The sequence below is a fragment of the Lampris incognitus genome, chromosome 18 (assembly GCF_029633865.1).
Source record: "Lampris incognitus isolate fLamInc1 chromosome 18, fLamInc1.hap2, whole genome shotgun sequence".
NCBI lineage: Eukaryota > Metazoa > Chordata > Actinopteri > Lampriformes > Lampridae > Lampris > Lampris incognitus.
The window spans coordinates 22,880,854-22,906,910 of record NC_079228.1 but is presented as its reverse complement, the minus strand read 5'-3'; the positions used below and the strand labels follow the sequence as shown (position 1 = coordinate 22,906,910).

At 44.1% G+C, this 26,057-nt stretch overlaps 1 protein-coding gene across 2 annotated transcripts; it reads left to right on the top strand.

The window, feature by feature from the left end:
• The first annotated feature begins 397 nt into the window (after window positions 1-397).
• On the top strand, window positions 398-25,934 carry LOC130128740 (ankyrin repeat and IBR domain-containing protein 1-like). Of its 2 annotated transcripts, none has more exons than XM_056298449.1 (21): window positions 398-641; window positions 4,227-4,574; window positions 8,120-8,291; window positions 8,932-9,063; window positions 9,681-9,860; window positions 11,048-11,165; window positions 11,395-11,615; window positions 12,652-12,740; window positions 12,840-12,984; window positions 13,240-13,400; window positions 13,672-13,760; window positions 13,993-14,123; window positions 14,443-14,577; window positions 14,773-14,859; window positions 15,018-15,084; window positions 16,276-16,421; window positions 16,824-17,002; window positions 17,449-17,500; window positions 17,687-17,743; window positions 17,904-18,027; window positions 20,444-25,934. In XM_056298449.1, the coding sequence occupies exons 2-21, from the start codon at window positions 4,387-4,389 to the stop codon at window positions 21,973-21,975; spliced, it is 4,005 nt and encodes a 1,334-aa protein (XP_056154424.1). In that variant the 5' UTR covers window positions 398-641; window positions 4,227-4,386; the 3' UTR covers window positions 21,976-25,934. The 2 variants fall into 2 exon arrangements, with proteins under 2 accessions (XP_056154424.1, XP_056154423.1); XM_056298448.1 differs by having other exon boundaries at window positions 11,395-11,627.
• Window positions 25,935-26,057: the final 123 nt, after the last annotated feature.

The following is a 26,057-nucleotide window of genomic DNA, read 5'->3' as shown; positions in this document are numbered from 1 at the left end:
AAACAGATGATCCGCTGTGGCGCCCCCTAACGGGAGCAGCCGAAAATAAGTTTTCTTTTTTTGTTTTTTTTACATTACCGTTTTTTTTTTACATGACAGTCGTGACAGGAAAGGCAGGAGAGAGAGAGGGGATGACATGTATCAAAGGGCCCGCGCCGGATTCTAACCTCGGCCGCTGCGGTAAAGACTTAGCCTTGATACGTGCTCTACCCGGTGAGCCACCGGGGTACCCCCAGCGCGACTCTTAACCCGACGAAAGCTGTCGCGGAGGGGGGTCGCTCGCCGAAGACGGAAAAACGAACGTACCCAACCGTTGGCCAATTAGACGAGAGCCCTCCGGTGACGTTCACCACTGCGCATGCGTAGTAGTGTTTTTCCTTTTTGGCAGCAACAACAACAGAAGCGGTCCTTTCTAGCCCACCTCCCTGGTCTCAGCATCGTCTTCAGCGGCGAGTGGCGGATCAGGGGGTCGGACGGAGAGAGAGAGAGAGAGAGAGAGAGAGAGAGAGAGAGAGAGAGAGAGAGGGGAGAAGGGAGGATGGTCCAGCTGGCGAGCCGGATGCGAAACTCGACGAGGATAATGGCGTACGCCTCACACGAGTTGCTGGATGTGCAACTAGTGACCAATTAAAAACGACCGTGTAAGTAAAAACGCTCGGCGCGGAGGTTCGACGCTGTCAGTCGCAAACCGCCGTGGCTCTCCCGCAGACGGGGTGAAGAAGGCTAACGAGCTAACGGGAACCCGAGATAGGGGTTTAAAGGCTAACGAGCTAACGTCGACCCAAAATATGTGGGTTTTAAGGCTAACGAGCTAACGCGAACCTTGCTAACCCGGGACGCGGTTCGCCCGTTGCTGACGTTTGCCCGTAGCAACATCACAACACCACAGCCCTAAACTAGAGGAACCCGAAATACTGGCAGTATTTTCACGTAGTCTGTATATGGCCATGCTACGACCGCCTTGCGTTTCAGACAAATGAGCAGACTATCGCTGTCGAACAAGAGTTTGAACTGTGGGGCCGCATGCAGAGAAGCAGAGAGAAGTGGACCGGTGCCTTTGTGTGTGTGTGTGTGTTTGTGTTTGTGTCTTTCTTTTCACACCGACACTTCCACAGGACTACCCAGACGAGGGCTGACCTTAATTGCAAGTAATACAGGCTTGGCCCTGCTAGTTTGGGCAAATTAAGTGGTGAAACACTGAAAATAAATTGGACTGTATTTCGTGGAGCATCTGTAGCATTTTTAATTTAATGTTCGGTTTAACTTGGGTCATTCTATCTCAGATGGATTGTCAGTGAACATCTTGTATTACCCCAGTAATAAAGTTCCATATATTTATTGACCAAGATGCTTAAGTTTATTTTCAGTCAGGCACCTTTTGACAGCAGTAGCGTACGTCTTTCAACTTTTGAATACTCGTACGTGCACTTCATTGGGAAACCATTTTATCATACTTAATGTCCTGTTTTGCAGAAGAGTAGATTAAACGGCAAGTTTAAGATTTTCAGGAGAGCTTGAACTAGGTTCATTTGTTCTAAAATCAGTCACATGTAACTGTTTTCTTGTATCTTGGAACTAACTTTCCTCATATTCAATAACGTAATGTGTTTTTCTGTAAATCGACTTGTATGATCTACAAGTGCTCAGTATTTGTCTTCAGTACTTTGGCTCTTGTGTTATGACTTTGGATTTTTTTGTTTTAATTAAGGTGTTCTGAGGACTCGTATTTTAAAATTGGATTTACCGGTGAAGTCAGATTAAGGTCTGTGGCTGTGCTGCAACCGTTGTTTGGGATCATTTTAGACCAAGTTACTTATGTTGAGGACCCTTAAACATTTTGAATGTAATATGTTAGCTATATTGGATTTTCACTGTATGGCCTCTAAATAAACACAACCAGAGACTTCTTTTTAATAACAGATAAGAGCAGAGTCACTATAAGGAACTGATTTGAAGATCTCTGGAACTTCAAAGTTCCTCCATGTCTGGACTGTCTGTCCTTATTTAGTATGAGAGAGAGAGAGCGACACTGGCCGAGACACAGACTGGGGTGAAGTGAACTGGAAGTAAACTACCGTGCACAAAGCAGAGAGCCAAGCAGACAGACTGACCTATTAACTATAGTACCCCCTCGAAACACACAAAACCGTGGCATATACACTCATGGACATGGCCCAGTCTACTGCAGGCATCACTGGAGCAGAACTTATAACATTTTGACTTTTTTTTTTTTTTTACATCAGCAGCGGTTAAGTCTGTAGGGGCAGTACATAACCGTCTGACTGTTTTTGTTCCTCTGTCTGTGTCCCTCTCTGTCATTTCTTAGACATTGAGGGAGAAGAGGGGAAGCAGCCAGCCACAGTATTCAAATGTTCCAAAGCAGCCCAGTCAGTGGCCAACTGTAGCTGAGCTAAAAGAGGCTCTTTGTATGAGCTAGACAGATGGCCATAGAATGAAGACTGTAATGACACCCACAACAGCCTGATGCACACAGGCGCTCACACACAGGGCTCATTAGAGAGGTTGTACTTTTTGTGTGAGTTTTGTTGCGTGCACATGATTTTGTCTGTTACAGAAAACTGTGGGTCATATAACAAAAGAATGGAAGGTTAAACATATTCGGAAATTAAGACAAAAAAATGAGAGAGAGAGAACAGAATTTATGTAGTCAAACAAAATTTTTTTCCCCAAAATGCTGGAAGTGTAGGCTGTGGTAGCCATGGCTTTGTTTCTTGTGATTCTTTGTTAAAGAGCACTGAGAACAAACCAAAACTGGTTTGGTCTTGGCAGTTGAGGGTTGCATTGTTTTTTTGTTTAGTTTAGTTTAGTTTATTTTCCAATTTTCTCCCTTTTTTCATCCCAATAGTATCCGGCCAATTACCCCACTCTTCCGAGCCATCCCAGTCACTGCTCTACCCCCTCTGCCAAGCCAGGGAGGGCAGCAGACTACCACATGCCTCCTCCAATACATGTGGAATCGCCAGCTGCTTCTTTTCACCTTACAGTGAGGAGTTCCACCAGGGGGACGTTGCGTGTGGGAGCATCACGCTATTCCCCCTAGTCCCCCCCCCCCCGAACAGGCACCCCGACTGATCAGAGGAGGTGCTAGCGCAGCGACCAGGACACATACCCACATCCGGCTTCCCACCCGCAGACACGGCCAATTGTGTCTGTAGGGACGCCCGACCAAGCCGGAGGTAACACGGGGATTCGAACTGGCAATCCCCGTGTTGGTAGGCAATGAAATAGACCGCTATGCTACCCTGACGCCCAGGGTTGCATTGTTTTAACACACACAAACAATTTTTTGGGGGGGTGGGATTTTCCCCCCTTTTTCCTCCCCAATTGTTCTTGGTCAATTACCCCACTCTTCCGAGCTGTCCCGGTCGCTGCTCCTCCCCGTCTGCCAAGCCGGGGAGGGCTGCAGACTACCACATGCTTCCTCCGGTACATGTGGAGTCACCAGCCGGTTCTGTTCACCTGACAGTAAGGAGTTTCGCCAGGGGGATGTAGCATGTGGGAGGATCACGCTATTCCACCCAGTTCCCCCTCCCCCCTGAACAGGCACCCCGACCGACCAGAGGAGGTGCTAGTGCAGCGATCAGGACACATACCCACATCCGGCTTCCCACCCGCAGACATAGCCAATCGTGTCTCTAGGGATGCCCATCCAAACCAGAGGTAACACGGGGATTCAAACCAGCGATCCCCTTGTTGGTAGGCAACGGAATAGACCGCTACGCTACCCGGGCGCCCTGCATACACACAATTTAAATCAAGTATCTCCTGTAACAGGAGAGTACATCTGCTGCCTGATATAAAAAAAACTATGCAGACCCAAGCTAACTGTTCCCAACTGTGGTAATATTGACTGCATTTAGTCAACTGACTGACCAATCGATTGCTTGGATATTATTAACCTGGTCCTTCACTCACCCGCTCTGTAAATCTCTCTCTCTTACTCCTGTTTCATCCCTTCGTTTTCCTCTCCTGTATTTGAGTTAATATCTTCATAGCAGCACATCAGGCTGATCGATGAATGAACTGATTGATTGATTGAGCTGCCCCATCTCTCATCCTACTTCTGCAACTGTCCAACCCTGTCCCTAACTCTCACGACAACCTCTTTCACTGTCTTTTTATTTATTGTCTTTCTTCCCCTGCTGCTTTTCCTTCACCTCTATCCCCATTAACTAATTTCCTCTTTCTCTTTCTCTCTCCTACAGGACCGGAGCGTATAGTGAACCATGTTGCACTAAACTTCAACCTGTTGTGTGCTGGGGGGGAGGAGGAGGAGAAGATAGGAGGAGGACGGCGATTACGTAGGCTAGGCAGACGGGCATCAGTCACCACTTGCCATAGGTGGCCTTCAGCAAGGTAAAAGCTATGGGCAACACGGCCACCAAGTTTCGAAAGGCCGTGGTGAGCGGGGATGAAGCCCTGGCCTGGCAGCTGTATGAGGGCAACCCCCAGTTTCGAGATGGCCTGGACCCCAACGCATCATACGGAGAGCAGTACCAGCACAACACACCGCTGCACTACGTCTGCCGCCATGCAATGACCCGCCTGCTCAGGTGAAACAGAGATACATTTGTGTTATTATTCAGTTGGGCTACAGCAGTACAGCAAGCAAGTTTACTGCCACCACCAATGTGAGAGATGGTATTATGTGTGACAACCTGTGATTAAACCTAATCTTGGATTAAAACTTGAATGGATTTGGAACACAACTAAAATTCTTCTCAAGTATCATTGACACATTAAATCACTGGGGAGTCAATACTTGTGCACAGTCAGTTGAATTCAGACACTAACCCATGCACAGTCTCCAAGACATACACACAGGCAACATCACAATGGAACACCTGATTGGTTTTCACAAGGAATGAGGCCCATGTTGACATAACCAAATCTTTGCCTGTGTTTGCAAGCATACACATGTCTTGATGTACTTATTAAGCCCTTGGCATGTCTGACACATAGATTCATACAGCACATACATACATGAACTTGGACACATAGAGCAGCATACCTGTGTGTGATGTACACACACAAATCTTCCCTTGGTTGATACTGAGAGAAATCCAAATGTGTGGAAAATAAAATGTTCCTGAAAGCCAGAGTTAGACACATCCTCCAGTGTGTCTTTTTGCTCCTGTGGGGGTAATCAGGCTGCTGGCCATAAGCAAGACAGCTGCTTTAGGCTGTCTTGCTTATGGCCAGCAGAAAATCAGAATACTTTATTCATTCCCTCGGGGATGAATAAAGTATTCTGATTCTGATTCTAATTTAGAGACTCAATAGCCTTCCTCAACTCCTCTTCCTCAGACTCCTCCTTTCTCTTGGCCTTTCTCCCCATGATAATGGGGGGAGGGCAGAGGAAGCTGTTTGAAAAGGCCAGTTAATAATGTGTGTGTGTGTGTGTGTGTGTGTGTGTGTGTGTGTGTGTGTGTATATGTTTGTGTGTATATTAGAAAAAAGTGTGTGTTAATAACTGGTTAATTAACGTCTGTGAGTGTAATCAAAAAGCTGCCCATTTGATTGTGTGCATGGCTGTGTTTGTGTGCATGCATATTACATAGAGAGTTAATTGGAGGTCTATTTGTGTCCCTTCCTGCTAACTTATAATAGGCCAGAGAGAGGGCAGAAAGGAAGGGGGGGTGGACACATCACTCGCTGCTCCTGATAACCATCAGAGGAAATAGCTCTCTGTTCAAACAAACTGATTGGACAGAGACAGCAGATATATGTCTGGCAAATCCCTGCCAAAATATTCTGTCAAGAAGAGAAGATGGGGTCAGTGCAAACAGCATTTCTATCATATATATCTGATTTGTGTATTTTTTTTTCTTCAGATATTTGCGCTCATATTTTTTTCAGGATAAGTGTGGAGGAGGTGAACATAGTGGTTTATATATCCCTAAAAGATGTATGAATTGGGTGATCACAGAGCAAAAAGACAACAAAAAAAAAAGAGGGAGAGATAGCTTGTGAGGCAGGTGGCCCTTCCACCAACAAAAACCATTGCTGGCAAAGTGCTTTTTCATCCTGTTATGCCGACTACCTCACTCTGGAGGATGAGTCCCAGTTTAGCCCGGTGAGCCACCGAGCACTTCCACGCTGCAAAACTTTGACAAGATTTGGTCTCTGTTTGGCTGTGGTGCAGACTAATTCAGAGGTTCACGTGGACAATGCACCATTAACCCTCCCCTGAGGCTTTCTTATGCTGCCCTGATCAAATTAAGTCCTGAACAGCATCTATGGTGCTCGGCAGCTGCTGAGAACCCTGTGATGTTTCCCAGCACTTTTCCCTCAAATGGACTCGTATTAGAGCCATCCATCCAGAACACGGGGGCCATTCGGGCCGTGTGGTGGTGATTGTAGCAGAGGGGAGAGTGATTAGTGATTATTGCTTTGCTGGTGAATTGACCTTCTCGACAGTACTCTGTCATTAAAGGGCGTCTGCATGGGCTGAGGGTTGGATATTGTCGGGGGAGGCTGATAGGATGAGGAGGTTATCAATTCCAAACTTCAACTATCTTCCATTTTTTTTCTGTGAATAAAAGGTGTTGTCAGGTCTCTAAATTTAGTTGGATGCCGGATTTTTTTTTTTTTTAGAATCGGAAACACTTTGTCATTTTATTTCATGCACTTGCGCACATGAAATGAAATGAAACATCGTTTCCCCCAGCCCACAGCAGTGCAACACAAAGACAAAAACATGTCCAAAAACTACAAGAACACATATAGCCAAACTAACATATATCTAAACTAAAAAAAAAAAATCACTGTCCAGGAGAACGAACGCCAGCCAGGATGACTGTCGGAATTGCCGGTCTGCATGGGCTAGCTGTTAGCTAAGCCTGCCCTGCTTCCGGTGTTTCCTCTTCGGACGCAACTCCGGTCAGGGGCGTGGTCCTTGGGCCCACAGGACGCAGAAGACCAAGCTCTCCCAGCCGATCCAACACTAGATCTCTCAGCCAGACACCTTCGACACTCCTCCCCGCACTCCACAGGGCAACACTAAAAACACCGTCAAGGCTAGACGAGGCCGCCGCCAGACCGCCCTCAGTGTTATCGGAACTGCCGGTCTGCATGAGCTAGCAGTTAGCTTAGCCTGCTCTGCTTCTGCATCCTGTCAGACCGCCCTCGGTGTTACCTCTTTTTAAAGAAAACATTGCAAATCCTGCACAATAAAATCTTGGATTTCCATTTCCCTTTGCTTTATGAAATTCAAGTTGAAAAGCTGTTTATGATACAATTCGGTTCTTATTGTAATATTTACTTAAGAAACAAATTGGGGGGGGGTTTCTGTATAAACTGCAGTTGTGGTAGGAAGCATGACAGAGAGGAAAATAGGAGGGTGTGAGAGGATGGTGATGAGGAGGATTGGAAAAAGGTCAAGCGGAGGAGGGGAGAGGAAAGGGTTTTGAGAAGATGGAGAGGGAGAAGAGAAAAGGCAGGCAAATGAGAGAGTGGGTGGAGCTGGAGAATAGAGAAACAGAGATAAGTAATCAGTAAATGGAGGTCTTGATGTACAGAGAGACTTTACCAACCTGAGAACTGCAGCCACTGCCTGGCTTACACTACACAACTGGCACACTTATCATTCTGTGTGTGTGTGTGTGCGCGCGCGCGCGTGTGTGTGCGTGCGTGCGTGTGTGTGTGTGTGCACGCATGCCTGCCTGCCCGCCTGTCCATTATCCTGGAGATATTAAACAGAAATGGTCAATATTCTGCCGTTTTCTTTTTCCTCCCTCATATATGCCCTTCTGCTTCTCTCTACATCCTCCATCCTTCACGTTCAATCCCACTGTTTTTCTTTCTTGGAGTTTATCTCACTGCTACATCCTTTTTATCTTCTCCCCTCCCATTGCTCCATCTATCAACCTGTCCTGTACACCCCTCACTTGTATTTGTTCTTGTTTCTTTCTTCCCTCCCCTGCTATCTTCTCTCTGCCTGCTCTTTTTCCCTCTCTCCTCCCCATCTGCCAATCACTCCCACTTTCTCAATTCATCACTCTAACTCGCTGTCGCTTACTCTTCAATTTCACTTCTCTCCCATTTCTTTCCATCCATTCATTCATCCATCCATTCTGCTAACCAACCCCACCTCAAGGTCCTTCCTGTTCAGCAAAGAAGGAAACCCAAACAAGCGCAACGTGCACAACGAGACGTGCCTCCATGTGCTGTGTCAGGGCCCGCAGATCCTGCTGCTGCCAGAAGGGGCGTTTGCCCCTCGGCTGGCCCGACCCCAGAGGGACGAGCAGCGCCGTGCAGACTGCCTGCAGGTACAGACAAATCTCAGACAACTCTTCACATCACTGTGATCCCATATCTATATGAGAGCTATTAGAAGACGTCTACAGTTACATATATGAACACATCAGGGTTAGTGCCTGGGGGGGTTAATTTTAGCTTGAGTCTTTGCAAGTTAATTATGTTTTCTAACAACAAACCAAAAGCATTGTTCATATGTCACTACATGTCACAATTGCAAATATACTCAACGACGATTTTGCACCAAAAGTTAGGATTGGCTTCTATCACCCAACTAGCCAACTTAATTATTAGCCATTGCCATACATCTACTCAAAATGTTCAGTGCTATTTAGTTAGACTAATGGACTTGAATAGTTTTCTTCATGATGACTACAGCAGTTTTGATGCTGGTATGGCAGACTGTGTGGAGTACTTGCTGCATAGCTGTGGTTATGCTTTTTGCTAATTAACAGAATTGGTGGTGTGAACAGACTTTGCGGCGCTAAATAAAATGGAAAACAAATGAATAATGAGCGCATTGCTTTCTGTAAATTGCTGCATTTTTTTGGGGGGGGGGTGCTCTCCCAACTCCAAAAATAGCATGACAACTCAGGTATTCAATTCTTTGATCCAGACAAAACAAAAAAAGTCTGTCTTGTCCTATACCAGATGATCTTGAGCTGGACTGGGGCCAGACTGGACAGAGGTCAGTACGAGAGGGCCAATGTCAATGCTACCGACAACCACCACAGCACCTGTCTACACTATGCTGCCGCTGCTGGTATGAAGAGCTGTGTGGAGGTGAGAGACGGCAAGAGAAAAAAGGAGTGGAATGAGGTCGGCATCAATTCACTTCCATTTCAGAATGGCGTTTCATACTGTAGTTTATAGGATGATAATAGAGAGATCAGAGAGCAAGGTCAGCTACCAATAAATCCATCCCCTTTCTCTGTGTTCTGTGCTGTCATTCTCAACCATCCTAGCAAAAAAATTGTAAAGAGAAATCTCAGCTTTGGATTTGTAAGAAAATTCCCTTCACTGAATTGATTTAAGTGAAAAGGGGGTTGATTCTTGCCTCGGTGTTGACAACAGAATGCAGTGAGGATAAGGAGAGAGGATACAGTTTGCCGGAGCAAGAAACAAGGTATTGAAAAACAGGTTTTTCTTTTGTGTGTGACCAACCAAAGGAGGGAGAGAGAGGTAGTGTGATGATGGAAAAGACAAAGGGATAAATCATAAATGATGGTGTGAAGTGTGTGTGTCTTTGAGATGGACAGAAGGAGGAATTTGCTCGTTGTCTCTTCTGAAGGTAAAAAATTGAGATGGAGTCCACATTCCTCTTCTATACGATCCTTCATACTTCAGCACAGTACTTTCTCTCTCCTCGACTTTCCATCTTCCTCTCGCTCTTTCTGTAGCTGTTAATCCAGAGTGAGGCAGACCTGTTTGTGGAGGATGAGGACAAGCTGACGCCATGCGACCATGCTGAGCGGCAGCAACACACGGAGCTGGCCCTCAGCCTGGAGTCCCAGATGGTCTTCTCCTCCGCCTCGACCCAGAGCACAAACACAGACGCTGGCCTACTCCGACTTAAAGAGGTGAGACCAACAACCATGCGGTACTACATGGACCACTATTCTGAAGGAGCTGTAATTAATGTATAACCTGAATAGCTCGTGCTTCTTCAAGCCACAGACATGAGTTGGAGATTAAGTTGCACCACTGTCTTTGTGAAATGCCATAGATGGTAAGCAGGAGTGAAATGGCCCACTACTTCTCCGCCACAAGGGATATGATATCCCTGCTGGCTGAGTGGTTGTATCACTGGATATTTTCCGCTCATTCTTGCCAAGTGTTACAGTTCTGTTCAGGAATATTTTTAAAGAATTTAATGAATTATCCCCACAAAGTCAATTGATATCCGCATGTTTACAGATATGTCTTTAAAAAATCATATTTAGCAAAATAAATTTTGCTGTTGTTTCATGCACATCTGTTATTGTACTCAAGCCAAGGGCCTATTTAGATGTTTTCCAAAATTAAAAGTGAGTAACATTACACACACACACACACACACACACACACACACACACACACACACACACACACACACACACACATCCTGCATCCAATATGGAGGAAGACCTCCAATTGACTACATTTATTCCCCAGAGCATAACCTCAACATTCACCACTGCATTCCTGAATTGAATCTAACCTTAATTCTAATTCTAACCCTGAAACAAATCCCTCTCCTTTTACCAGCTAGAGGGGGCAGGATGAAATGTCTTCACTTCCCCAATAAGACCTCCTTCCATGTGCTAATAACTCAAACATGCTATTCAAAGTACATACACAGACACACACATGCACACCCAAGTTGCCTGATATTTCTAGTGGTCCAAATTAATCGGAGGAGACCGGGCACAGCTCTGCAGCAGAGGCTGCAGCCTACTGATAGCACGGTTTGATCTTACTCCTCACAGCCAAATCCATACTAATATATAATCTCTCTCTACCACCCCCCATCTCTCTCTCTCACCCTCTCTCACGCTCTCTCTCTCTCTTTCTGTCCTTCCCTAATCTCCCTTATCCTTTTCTGTATTTTTCTCTCTCATTTTTACTTTCTTGTATGCCTCACTCACTCTCTCTGTCTTTCTCTTTGTTCCTTTTGACCTTCTTTATCTCACACTCCTCTTGCTCCTCTTTCTCTTTATTTCTGTCCATATCTCTTAATTTCTCTCCCTCCGTTTCTCCCTCCCTCGCTCTCCCTTTGTCCCTCCAGCCCTATGAGGGCCTTAAGCTCCAGGATCTGCGTCGGCTGAAGGACATGCTGATTGTGGAGACAGCAGACATGCTGCAGGCCCCCCTCTTCACTGCGGAGGCCCTGCTCCGAGCTCACGGTGTGTTTTGTGTCTACAGAAGACAGTTAATTTACTACACTCAGCCTTTATTTAGGAATTTCGAATAATTAAAAGGTGGAGTTAATGGAATCTGGGCTTGAAATGTTTACTTGACAGGGATATTCACAGGAAGAGGTAGAAAGATGGTCTGGCCCTGCTTGTCCTTTGTGTACTGGTGCTTCTCTTCCTGCTCGTCTGCATATGTTTGTAACCTCGCCCTTTTCTTTAGACTGGGACAGGGAGAAGCTGCTGGAAGCCTGGATGTCGGATGCCGAAGGCTGCTGCCAGCGCTCGGGTGTGGCCATGCCCACCCCACCACCCAGTGGCTACAATGCTTGGGACACACTGCCATCACCCCGCACGCCCAGGACCCCCCGCTCACCCCTCACGCTCACACTCACTTCCCCCACCGACAGTTGCCTCACCCCCGGGGAGGATGGCCTGGCCACGGTGAGAACGCTGGTCAGCTCAAGTAGAATAAATTCTCCTCAATTGACCACCAAATACAAATTATACCAATGCAGTAAATTGTTTGAACGTTGTCTTTTCACTTATTTTTCTGGTGTTATTGGAAGCTGGTTAATATGATCATACTGAGGTGTAATGTGGTGACAGTTAAATTGAAAACATCGGTTTTATTTCCCATTTGAGCATGTTCCAAATATGCTTGAACATATTTAAAGCATGTGTTTTTACTGCCCTGTCCAGTCTGTCTACAAAGTCTGTCTACTGCCCCAGTAAATAAGGCTAGCAAACTATCATCTTTTTAAATCTCTGAGACTGACCTTTTTAAAACTGCTTCTTAGTCCAGCACTTTCTAGCTTTGGGTTTTGAAAAGTGCTTTATAAATAAAATTGTCATTAGTCATTATGATTATATAATTGCCTCTTCAGATTATCTATCAAAGTTGTTTGTCAAAGCAAATTATTAATCTTGTCATTTACAAAAAGTAGCCTCAGACAAGTGGTGTGATCTCTCAGATAGGTGTTCCAACCACTGTGTGTGTCTACAGACTACAGGGAGCTGTGTGTGAGTGACTGTTTCAAGGACAGGTTTAACAAGTGGAAACTGGAGTAGCAAGTTTACCATTTTTCTAGCAAGTTTTCTCACTTCTACTTCTTTCACTTGAAAAAAAGCAATGTGAGGCAAGCCTCTGCTTAACAGTTGTATAGATGCAAGCCAAATATAATTGTATTTTTGTAGTTTCTTGCTCATTTTAACCCATGAGAGTTGTATAAACCAAAGAATCAAAGACAGACGGGATGGATTTGATTGTGCAGTCAAAAGATGCAGTCATGGAACTTTGGATAATGGTATCCAGCATACGGTTCATATAGAACTGATGTAGACATGGCAATGGTGTTTTTTAATCTTTATTGATGAAAATTGAGCATTGAATAACCTTTCGGGTATTATTGCTTGATTATCAATGTCTACGTAACTTGCATATTAACATGTTATGTGTGTCTGTTTTGTCTCCCTGCAGTGTGGGATCTGTCTGTGCTCTATCTCAGTGTTTGAGGACCCAGTGGACATGTCCTGTGGCCACGAGTTCTGCAGGGCCTGTTGGGAAGGGTAGGGACCTGTGTGTGTTTGTACTTGTATTTGTATGTGCATACTAAGGTTCCAGCATGCTTGAACATGTGTCTAATTTCTTGTATGTGCATGTCTTAGGTTTCTTAATGTAAAAATCCAGGAGGGCGAGGCCCACAACATCTTCTGCCCGGCCTTTGATTGCTATCAGCTGGTGCCGGTCCAGGTGATAGAGAGCGTAGTGTCCAGAGAGATGGACCAGCGGTACCTACAGTTTGACATAAAGGTAGAAACACACATTATCAGGGCTGTTTTTTTGTTATGTTCCATTTCCCACTTTCTCCCTCCCTATCTGTAATCTATTTTCTCTCCTCTCTGTTGGTCCATACATTTGTCTCTTTCCTCCTCTTTCTTTTCATTTCATTACTCACTCTCACTTGCTTTCCCTTTTCTTCTGTCTGCTGTTCTGCCATAACTCCTATCCCCCCTCACTTGTCACCGCTTTCTCACTCCATTTATTCTCTCCTCCCCTCTCCTCCAGGCCTTTGTGGAGAACAACCCTGCCATTCGTTGGTGTCCTGCGGTGCGTTGTGAGAGGGCAGTCCGGCTGACCAGGCCAGGCCCTGGGGACAGTGATCCTCACAGCTTCCCCCTGCTGCCCTCTCCAGCAGTGGATTGTGGAAAGGGACACTTATTCTGCTGGTACACATGGAAACCCATGCACCAAATTTACTTTGTTTTCCCCCGCAACTGTTTGTTGTGTCGTGGAAGCATTCTGCCACATGGCACAACTGTTCATTGCTTAAACATTATACATTATACACATACAATTTACACGCACCTGTGTGCTCTTTTGCTTTAGCCTCAAAGTACGCTTATATTCTGAGCCTGGGGTTCCATTTTCCCCATTGTTTTCTCTCGCTCTCTCTCCCCCTCTCTTTGTTTTTCTCTCCTTCTCTCTGCCTCCCCACAGGGAATGCCTTGGCGAGGCCCATGAGCCATGTGATTGTCAGACATGGAGGAACTGGCTCCACAAAGTCACAGAAATGAAGCCAGAGGAGTGTAAGTCTTGTGTAATTGTAAATTGATTGTAAATTGTATATTGCAAATTGGAATGCGTGTGTACCTGTTGTACTTTGTTGTGTGCACATCTCGGAGTTCGTACCTTTTTTCATTTCACTGCACTCGGGACTTGTACTTGTGTGTACGTGACAAATAAAAATCTCTTTGGTGGCCTATCAAGACGCTGCTAAAGCATGTTGTATGTTTGCACACACTTGTGTGGGACCCACAGTGGTAGGTGTGAGTGAGGCTTACGAGGATGCTGCTAACTGCCTGTGGCTACTGACCAACTCCAAACCCTGTGCCAACTGCAAGTCACCCATTCAGAAGAATGAGGGCTGCAACCACATGCAGTGTGCCAAGGTACACAGACACACAACCAAATGTCAATGGGCAAAAAGCTTTTTTTAAAGCAATGTTTTAAAGATGATTGAAGTCATGTACATTAATCTGCAAGCTGTATTTTATTAGTTGCAAATATATTGTTATATATAATATGCTAAATGATAATTCAGCATCTTTGTAATGGTTTATTCTTGGTTAAATTGAGTTTATTCCAACATACATGTTGTTAGTTTGTTTTATGAGGATGCCTTGTATCAAATTACTTATGCTGCGTTAGACCCGATCCTTTGTATTCTGTCTCCTTTCTTTGTCTCATATTCTCTCTCTCCTTGTTCAGTGTAAGTATGACTTCTGTTGGATCTGTCTGGAGGAATGGAAGAAGCACAGCTCATCAACTGGAGGCTACTACCGCTGCACCCGGTATGAGGTCATCCAACAGCTGGAAGAGCAGTCTAAGGAGATGACTGTAGAGGTACACACACACAGAGGACACACATTCATGCAAACATACATACATGCCAAACAGAAAAATATAGATACACATGTATTCATCAAAAGACATGTTCCTGTGGTCATAAAGAAACAGTGACACTCACATCCATAACACACATACACACACACACAGATGAGGCTTTTTTTTTTAACTTGAGTTGTTGCTTTGTCACAGGCAGAAAAGAAGCACAAGAGTTTTCAAGAACTGGACCGCTTCATGCACTACTATACCCGCTTCAAGAATCACGAACACAGTTACAAGGTAACACACATGGTATTTTATAGGGGCTGTTCTGAAAAAAGCACTTTTTATACGCTGGTGGATTTAACTGCTGAATTACTGTTATGCTTGTTGAAAGCATACAGTTGATCAAACTGATGCCGGTACAGGATTTGACATGTCTTCTCTTCCTCTGTTAGTTAGAGCAGAAACTGCTGAAAACAGCCAAAGAGAAGATGGAGCAGCTAAGCAGAGCCTTCATTGGCCGTAAGTCTCCCCTGCACTGGTTTCTGTACTGTTGTTGGGAAGAATTGTGTCAGAATATATTGAAAGTCATGAGCTGTTTGTCAGCACCAAGGTGACTGTGATAAAGCCTTCCCAGCGGCTAAAGGGATGCATATAGAGCCGTGCTTTGAGCCTCTAGTGCAGTGGTAATCAACAATATCTCATGTGTATGTGCCACGTATATGCAGGTTTTCTTTCCAGTCCAACACTGTACCAGCTGATTTCACTGACTGATTAACACAACTACAACCAGACAAGGTCTAATTGGTAAAATCAACTGGTGTTGGTTTGAAAAGAAAACCTGCATACAAATGGTACATAACTGAATACCATTGCCCTAATGCCTTTGTTTCCACAATCTTTTTATGCACAACGACAAAATATAGCTCTCCCTGATCATATCAAAACTTAAAACATACCAAATATTGTGTTTTATTTACATGAAATTGTAAGCAAAGTTTATATTAACAAGAACGTTATTCTATGTCATGTCATCAAACAATAAATCATTATCATTTTGGCTGACTGGTCACATTTATAGATGGTTTGTAGATATCTATAGATTTAATAGCTAGATAATGGGAATTAGGAAATCTCCATCAGTGACATATGAGAAGGTACATTGTCCTCTCTTTTCTTCAACCAATTTCCCTCTTTTGTCTTTGTTTTTGTTCATCCTCAAGCAAATCTAGTAAAGTAAATGCACCTGCAACCTGCTTCTTCTTTACATGTTCGTTAATCTACCTTAAATCTGTCCTACAAATGCTTTATATAGCCTTTTTATAACTGCCAAAGAACACTACACATGTAATATTGAATGAAATGCATTATGTTAATTGTTTAATGCATGCAATCAAATATAACTTTGATTGTATTTAAATAACATGGTGTAACTGTCACATATCATGCAATTTAATTAGACATCCAAAACTGCAGCGTTGGACACCGGCTTAACGCACTCTAATCCTGGTATGGCTCAGTAAAGGAGCTTGAAGTGACAAATTGAAAATAAACATCACTAAAATGAGGATGTGCAAGCAAGTACTGACTGACCTGCTTTTACTGGCCCTGAGCATGACCAAGGACCCAGGGCTACTGTGGGTCTGTTTGTTTGACCGTGTGTGCGTGTGTGTGTGTGTGTGTGTGTGTGCGCGTGTGTGCGCGCGCGTCTAGGTGAGGGCACTCCTCCAGACACACGGTTTATTGAGGATGGTGTGTGTGAACTGCTGAAGACGCGGCGCGTGCTAAAGTGCTCTTACCCCTACGGTTTCTTCCTGCAGCAAGGCAGCACACAGAAAGAGATCTTTGAGCTCATGCAGGTAACATTAGATACATCTGACAAGTCTTATTTCCATTAAAAAAAATCTCTCATTGAAAGGACCTGTGGGTGAGTGGTATATAAGTATTGTATGGCATTCTTGTAAGGGAACTGCCTCACTTATTCTCACAATCTGGCAACTGAAGGATTTATTTTGTGATTGCAGCTCTGTTTTCTAGTCACATATTATAAATGACGTAGCAGTGACTGAAACAAAGTAATTTCTTAAAGGCTTTCACATGGCAAATCTTTACTTTGCATTTTTATGTAACTACTGGAGGTTAACGTAATGTACCTTCCATATTTATTCAAAATATACACAGCTCAGGGCTCTGCAAATCCATTTTTGACTTTGACCCTGAATAGATAGAATTGAGCCTGTAGTGTATGTGTATATTTTCAGACGGACCTGGAGATGGTGGTGGAGGACCTGGCCCAGAAGGTGAACCGCCCCTACCTGAGGACCCCCTGCCACAAGATAATGAGTGCAGCCCGCCTGGTACAGCAGAAGAGACAGGAGTTCTTGGCCTCTGTTGCCCGGGGTGTGGCCCCTAACGACTCTCCTGAGGCTCCCCGCAGGAAGTACAAGCACACACACACACAAAAACACACTCATTTATACATTGGATGCTGGTTTCATACATGCCTACATTACAAATCTTTGCTTCAGACATTGGGCAATGATGAAACTTAAGATGCAGAAAAAAATGTTATCATCTGAGAAAAGTTGGATAGAATGAAGGGTACCTGGTGAGGGTGGGGGTACTAAGTCAGCTGTGTCAAGTACTGCTTCATGATAAAATGCTCTTTAAAGATTTTTTATTTTTTTGGTATTTTTGCCTTTATTGGATAGAGGACAGTGAAATGGCAGACAGGAAACAAGGGTAGAGAGAGATGGGTATGACATGCAACAAAGGTCACTGGCTGGAATCGAGCTAAGGATGTTGGCAATTATGTGGCATGCGCTGTAGCCATTCAGCTACCAGGACACCAGAAAATGTTCTTGTGTGTGTGCGTGTGTGTTTCAGCTTCCCTGGAGGGTCCTGGGACTGGGAGTACCTGGGTTTTGCCTCTCCTGAGGTAAGACCAGCTAGCATCTATCACATCGTACCCTAACACAATAACTCTTAGTTATGCTTTACGGTTTCTTAAATGCCAAAGATGCTGTTTCCCAAAATGTGGGTTAAGCGGCCCCCCTCTGTACCAAGTAATAGGCATGCACATGTCAAAAGCTGTAGCTAACCTAGTCTGCTTATGTGTGTTAAGATGCTGAATCGTCACTCTCTACTGGGAGGAGGAGATCAGAGAGAGAGGCAGACACAGGTAACACACGCACAGAGACCTGGTATCTCCTCTACCATAAGAAACCAAATGCAGCCTCATTTCTTGCTGTTTTGTCCACTTTGCTGACTAAGCACATATCTCTGAGGCACTAAACTCAGAGTGCCCATCTCAAACTTATGAGGAATGACTGTTTCCACAGGAGTACCCTGACTTCCAGTACCGTAGGAGACACAGGCAGCGGCGCCGAGGAGACATGCTGAGTCTGCACAGCCTCCGGAGCAACAGCAACACACCAGAGACCAGCAGGAGGAGTGACAGTACAGGTCCAGAGCACAGCACACACAGTGTTATTAGCACCTGTGTAATGTCGATATATAGGTTAGGATAGAATGGGCTGAGTTCCATAATTATATGGTCACGATTTGGGGGGGGGGGGCTGGTTAAAACCTCTCGTAGGTAGTCTTAGGGCTCTTTCACACCTATCTCGTTTGGTCCAGACTTTCGGACTTTTCAGTTTGATCCAAACCAAAAATTACAGGTGTGAAACCTCCCCTGGACCACAGTCCGGACCAAACAGGCGAACCTTGGTCCGACAAAAAGAGGTGGTCTCGGACCAGATCAAACTGAACCATGGTTCGGTTCATTTCTAGTGTGAAAACGATGATTTGGACTTTCAGACCAATTACAGGAAGTTCCAGCAGGCTATTGTCAGAACCGGAAAAAAGGAAAAATGAGCTGTGGTAGCACATGGAGAGAGGAGGAGACCAAGTTTTTAATTGAAATATGGTCCGACAACATTATAAAATGTCAATTGGAAAAAACTCATAAAAATGCCGACACTTTCCAGGTGTTTTTACTGGTAGTAATGCCATAATATTATTATAGTGGCAACGAAATTAATCTCTTCATTCATTTTCCTCCATTAATTCAAACGGCGATAGAAGGCTACCCACCGAGTTGACAACACGCCGACATCAGACGCACGCCCGTCTACAAACCAATTAATGTTAAATATAGGGAGACACAGCCCACGTAGGTGATGATGACAAGACGTAGGTACACTACCGTTCAAAAGTTTGGGATCACCCTAACAATTTCGTGTTTTCCATGAAAAGTCACACTTATTCACCACCATATGTTGTGAAATGAATAGAAAATAGAGTCAAGACATTGACAAGGTTAGAAATAATGATTTTTATTTGAAATAAGATTTTTTTTACATTAAACTTTGCTTTCGTTAAAGAATCCTCCATTTGCAGCAATTACAGCATTGCAGACCTTTGGCATTCTAGCTGTTAATTTGTTGAGGTAATCTGGAGAAATTGCACCCCACGCTTCCAGAAGCAGCTCCCACAAGTTGGATTGGTTGGATGGGCACTTCTTTGAGCAGATTGAGTTTCTGGAGCATCACATTTGTGGGGTCAATTAAACGCTCAAAATGGCCAGAAAAAGAGAACTTTCATCTGAAACTCGACAGTCTATTCTTGTTCTTAGAAATGAAGGCTATTCCATGCGAGAAATTGCTAAGAAATTGAAGATTTCCTACACCGGTGTGTACTACTCCCTTCAGAGGACAGCACAAACAGGCTCTAACAGGTACTATTTAATGAAGATGCCAGTTGGGGACCTGTGAGGCGTCTGTTTCTCAAACTAGAGACTCTAATGTACTTATCTTCTTGCTCAGTTGTGCAACGCGGCCTCCCACTTCTTTTTCTACTCTGGTTAGAGCCTGTTTGTGCTGTCCTCTGAAGGGAGTAGTACACACCGGTGTAGGAAATCTTCAATTTCTTAGCAATTTCTCACATGGAATAGCCTTCATTTCTAAGAACAAGAATAGACTGTCGAGTTTCAGATGAAAGTTCTCTTTTTCTGGCCATTTTGAGCGTTTAATTGACCCCACAAATGTGATGCTCCAGAAACTCAATCTGCTCAAAGAAGTGCCCATCCAACCAATCCAACTTGTGGGAGCTGCTTCTGGAAGCGTGGGGTGCAATTTCTCCAGATTACCTCAACAAATTAACAGCTAGAATGCCAAAGGTCTGCAATGCTGTAATTGCTGCAAATGGAGGATTCTTTGACGAAAGCAAAGTTTGATGTAAAAAAAAATCTTATTTCAAATACAAATCATTATTTCTAACCTTGTCAATGTCTTGACTCTATTTTCTATTCATTTCACAACATATGGTGGTGAATAAGTGTGACTTTTCATGGAAAACACAAAATTGTTTGGGTGATCCCAAACTTTTGAACGGTAGTGTATGTCATGTAAAGTTCTTTAGTGCGCTTGCATAATTGCAATGTGAAACCAAAACTAACCGGATCAAATGTATACAATGCAACAAAAACATGAACCATGGTTCGGACTTTCAGGTGTGAAAAGGCCCTTATTTTTACCTTGAACCTAATTTTTCTAAAATTTTCACATTTATTTCTAAAATAAATTCTCCACATGACTATCAGAAATTTGTGTACAAATTCACTATTCAATACTATTTTACGAACATGCAGTGTGTGTGTAGCACTCATGCATATTAGCACATACTGTGGACCCCAGTCAGGCCCCATACCTTACTTCTATACTTGACCTGGAACCAGTCAATAAACCAGACAAGAAGCAAAAAAGGTTTTATAAGTTTGCTTTATGGATCTGGTCTAGTGTGAGCACACAAAGAGCAGTTATTCCACTGATCTTTTTATGGTCTCGTTGATTGCGGCTTTTTGACCTTTGTGCTGTTCCAGAAGGCCCAGAGAGGAGCGAAGGCCGGAGGCGTCCTCTAGGCTCCCTGGATGAGGATGACCCAAACATTCTGCTAGCTATCCAGCTATCCCTTCAGGAGTCCCGCAGAGAGAGAAGCCTGGAAGGTGGGATGGACAGAGGGATGGATGAAAGGCTAGAGCCAGACAGAGGACAGGAGAGGCGGCTGGGTGTTGGAGGAGAGCTAGGGGGCATTGCTTTGGACTACCACAACACAGATGGTGCTCTAAAGGCCAGACGTTCCTCCCTGCCCCCATCCATCGTGGATCCACCTCGCCCCCCTGTCAGGACAGACTCCGCCCCCCACCCACCATCCTCCAACCCCCTCCCTCTCCCTCTCCCTCTCCCTCCTCCATCCCTCAGCGCAGAGCTGCTGGAGCTAGGAGACAGCCTTATGAAGCTAGGGGATATTACCACTCCCTATGACCTAGACACAAACACCTTTGACGCCCATACACAGAACCAGCCATACTCACACCCTACGTACAACCATAGTTCGCTCAGCACTCCTTACACCAGAGGACTGAATAACAATGATTACAGCCATGTTCAAGATCCAAATGCAACGACTGCCCCATATTCACTTGACCATATTGCTGCCAGTCTAAGCTCAGAGCCAAGCTACAACAGCCAGGAACAGAGTCACTGCCACCAAGGTAATTACTCCTCGAAGCCTGAACAACACATCGGTTCCTCTGCACTTCAGCACACCCCAAACCCTGCCTGTCCCAATTCTTGTAATCTAGATCACACAGGCATTTATGAACGTGCCCCAAATCATGACAATTCTTACATCTCTCACGCTGAATGTCTTAGCTCGCACACCCTCGAACAGACTACCCCCTACGCACTTGAACATACTCTCTGTTCAGCCCCCCAGCCCCCTGCCCAGTTGTGCCTCCCCTCTCCAGAGATGGAGCCAGAGCTCCTACTTTCACCAGTGATCCCCCCCGGGGGTGCCTTCACCCCCAGTGACCCCCAGAGCCTGGAGCAACTTGACCCGGCGGCCAGTGCCCAGCTGCTGGACAACATCATGGCCTGGTTCAGCCATAACATTAACCCCCAGAACAGCCCTCAGAGCTTGGCCCTCATCCCCTCACCCCCCACCACGGAGACCACCTCCTCACCTGACACAGTCACAGAGACAGGGTCAGACAGCCAGACCTCTAGGGAGGTCACGCCAGCATTGGTCTGGCAGCATTCGGAGGGAGAGCCTGAGATGAGAGGAGGGACAACCAGTCCCTGCCTTCCTGCTGGGGCTGTGGAGGGCCCAGGAACCTGGAGGCCCACAACACTAGAGCTAGAAAACAGGGAGGCACATGAGGAGTGTGTGGGAGCAGGGTGTGCGGCAGACCTGTCGCTGGACGAAGCGGACGCACACCCACGCTTGCACACCAACTCTGGAGATGGCCCAGCTCTCACAGCCCTGACCAGAGAAACAGACTTAAACCAAGACCTTCAGTTGCCAGAGGACTCATCACCTGAGGAGTGGGAGGAGCAAGTACACTTAGTATGACTTTGACTGACCAAGACAAAAAGCCAGGAGAGAGACAGAGGGTTTAGCTAAGTAGAGAAGTTGGTGAATAAAAAGGCAAAAAAAGGAAGAAGACTAAGAGAGGTCAACAAATGTTGAGAGGTGGAAAAGAAGAAATAGTTGGTGTAGTGACACCTCAGTGAAAATCTTGTTCTTTGGGACTAGAGTTTGCTGTAAGTATTTTACTATTATGTAGAAAGGCTGTAAAACCTTGAGCGCTTAGTCAAGTAAAGATACTGTTATGAGCAGTGTGGACACTGACAAATCATTCTTCGACACTCAAACCAGTGTTCAGAACTGAGAGTGTATCAGTGAAAAGCTACTGATATCTTACACAGACACAACACTAAAACATGTTATTTTCAATTTATTTATTATTACTGCCTCCTGTGTTTGAGTTGGTCTTGTCATTTGTCATGGGTGTAGCTTTGGTGCTGACCACTTCAAATTCCAAACTTGCCTCTTGAACTTTTTTCCAAGCGTTAGCTATGGTCCACAATGGCCGAACCCTCGATTACCACTCCGACCCAACCATGAGCCCTATAAAAGCTCCAAGGCCCGAGATATGACAACTGTAACCTTAGAGCTGACACAGCGTACTGTACAATCACAGGGACTAATTCCAATTTTGGACCTTCTTGCACACTGTGCCTGCTTCGACAGAGAGCCCAGCCACTACTGATCTCTACTTTTGGCAGGCTGAGAGAAAGGGAACGCTATCTCTTCTGCTCTGTAAGCATCAGTGGAGTCACAGCTCTGATCATTTTCCACCTTGCCAGTGCATTTTGTTCATCTTGACATTTGTGACATTATTATTATTGTAATTATTTTCTTTTTTTGCTTGCCCCAACCCACAGGGAAGTCAAGAGTACAGGGTCAGCTGGAGAGCATCACTAATAGGGATGTAGTCTTGTTTAAGGACATTTTTAGCAGAGCCATGGAGAATTGAACCAGGTGCATCCAATTGAAAGAGCCACCCTGCTGCCCATTCCAAACAGTTTTCTTTTAGCCTTACTCCAAGAGATCAGCTGTCATCCATACATGAAGTGTATGGATTATCGACCAGAACATTAAAGTTTTTTGACATTGAAATGGGAAACTGATGTTAAAGGCTGGGTATCAGGCTTTTTGGTATGCCGACTATGTTGGCACTATTTGAAATTGGGTTCATTTTCTTCATCATATCTGTTCCACCACTGATGTCTATGACAGTGTGCTATTGATAGTCGTTGTAGGATAGGAGATGTTTGAGGTTTGGTTGTCATTCTTTTATCTCTTTGTTCCTTTTTTTAAACTGATGAAGATCAAATTCTTTCTTGGGAATGTGCCTTTTATTTTAATCATATTTAATTGATTTTTGTTTTATTTAATGGTATTTATTATTGCTGTCACTTTTTTATACAGACATTCAAATTATATATTGTAGAATTGCGAATGAGAGATGATTTACAACACAGCCCTCTTAATCTGAGTGTTGTTATACACTGAGTCAACAAGACGTCAGGAGCATCTTCCTAACATTGCATTAGACCCAGTTTTGTCCTCGGAGCAGCCTCCATTTATTGTGGCATTCATTGTGAGATGCTGACTCCAGATAGGCTGGATGTGGTTGATTTTTACTCTGAATACTTTGTTCCATCTCACTACAGCTATTTGTTTGGATTGAGATCTGGCAGCTGGAACGGAGACTTCTTTAAGCTGAATTTGATGTTGTGTTGATAGAAACATTCTTGGACAATCTTAGCCCACCTGCTGAAAACAATCCATTCACAGATTGACAGATTGCTCCAATGAAGGGATGCACCTGATAGGTAATGATGTTCAAATATCATGTGGTGTTGCTCCACTTTCAGGAGGCCCACTGTCATAAAAAATACGCCCACACTATCGTACCACCACCATTACAGACATGTTGACTGGCACCATTATGGCTGCTTGTAATCGTGGTTCTCTCCACACCCCCACACCCTGGTCCTCCATCAGCAGGAAACACAATTCAGCAGGCCAGGCAATGTCTTGTCAACCCTCTAGTGACCAATGTTTTCATCCCATAGCCACCTACACTTGCTGTTAGTTATTTTATTTTATTGCTGAGGTGGAACTCTACCTTGTCGGATGAACTGCATTTATGTCAAAGGGGGACATGTTGTGCGTCTAGTTCATCTTTCAGTACCAACGTTGTACTACTGAACTGTTGTGCTGACATCAGTTGACTAACTAGGCTGTCTGTTTCTTCTGCAGAGTTCATGTTGGCCACCTTTGACAGCTGTTGTCAGTAAACTGGCCTGCTGTTGGCTGGATGTCCTTTAGATGCCCAGTTTAAAAGAAAACCCAGCTGCCCTGGCATCTACCATCACATCCCATTCAAAGGCACTTCAGATAATATTTTTTATTCCCATTCTCTGGCCCATGTCTTAATTATATCAAGCCTTAAAATGCTTCTTTCACTTGTTTCTTCCCCCTTGTCCACACTGATCAAAGTCTCTTCTAACAGGCAACATTGAAGAGGGATTGTACCTTTGACCTAAATTCTCCTGGTCACCCTTTTTCAAGGAAAGGGCAGGTTTCCCTATTGTTTGTGTAGTCAGTGTACGCTGAGGATGAAGATGCATGTTATTTCTCAGCTGTCATCCCCTTTATTCAAATCACTTCGTTCCTTGCAGCCCGAGAGACCAGAGGCAAATACCACAAACTAATATCCAAATTTTTTGCTTCGCTGGCAAACACACATTTCAATTTGACTTTAAATGCAAAACAATATATTATGTGGAAAATCATAACTTGGAGGAATGGGATTTTTTCTACCACAGTAACTTGTGTATCTGAGTTTTATTCAAAAGCAATCTGTCGGTTTCGTCATTATATGACTCTGTAATATATCCTTTGATTCTTTGGTAGTTTTACTGCCTCCATCTTAAACTTTAAGGCTCAAATCCTTCATTCACAAGTGGTCAAATCTAAAATACTGCCTTTTGTGTTAACACTTGCTTAGGTGCTTTGGGAACCAATAGTGTTTAAGGGTGTGTGTTTTTTGGCAAGGCAAACATTGATGTTCTGTATGAAATGTAGTGACATATATTCAAAACCCAAACCCTGCTTTTCATTGAATTTGTTTCTCCCTCTAAATAGACAGACAACACAAATTTGAAGCAAATTACTGAACAGGATGGGATAAGCAATCAAATATGCATCGCATTCACCAATTCATTGCTTTGGTTAAGCTGTAATGGGAAATTTTAGAAATGCATTTTCAGTTTCTTTCAGACGTACAGGTTTGGAGTGATCCACGAAATTGCACGTGGGTGTTGTGTAATTGACAGCAAATGGCAAAGTCCTGAAATTATGCCTTGCCATCTCCTCACTTACTAGAGGAGCAACATAGAGATGTAAACGTGTTGAAGAGGCAACCGTGCAGACTATGCTAATATGTCATGAAGTCTTCTTCGGTGCAAAGGCTGCTTGTATTGGACTCTGCCCATTTGGTGGTGTTATGGTGCAACAAGATTGATGGTTGAGACACTGAGTCTGTATCTTGTTTTTCCTTGGTTCCCAATTTTAATTTCGCAAAAACTATTTTTTTATGCTTTGACACTAATTTACAGTTGAAATTTAAAATGGGGTATATTGCACACAGTTTATATTCCAAGGTTTTTTTTCATTTAATATATATATATATATATATATATATATATATGCACTCTATTTGTATCGTCGGTGGAAGGGGCTGTGCCATTTTTTCGTATTTCATCTGATTTTCATATCTCCGCAATCAAACAGCCAATGATTATACAATTCTTAAAATTAAATTGCACTTTCATAGATTCTACTTGATACATTCCCAATCAGTCCATTTGAAAGGAGGTAATGTTTGATGTCTGATCAATACTTAAAATGAAATTGTCAGTGCAAAGTCTACTCTCAATAAAAAGAACTGAAAAGTGCGTTGCTCAGACCTTTTTCTTCTTTTTTTTTAACAGTTCCAATAATAAGCGGTTTCCAAAATGGAATTTGGGGGCCTTAAGGGTTGGATAAAAACCTTGACAAAACAAGAGAAATTTAAATTT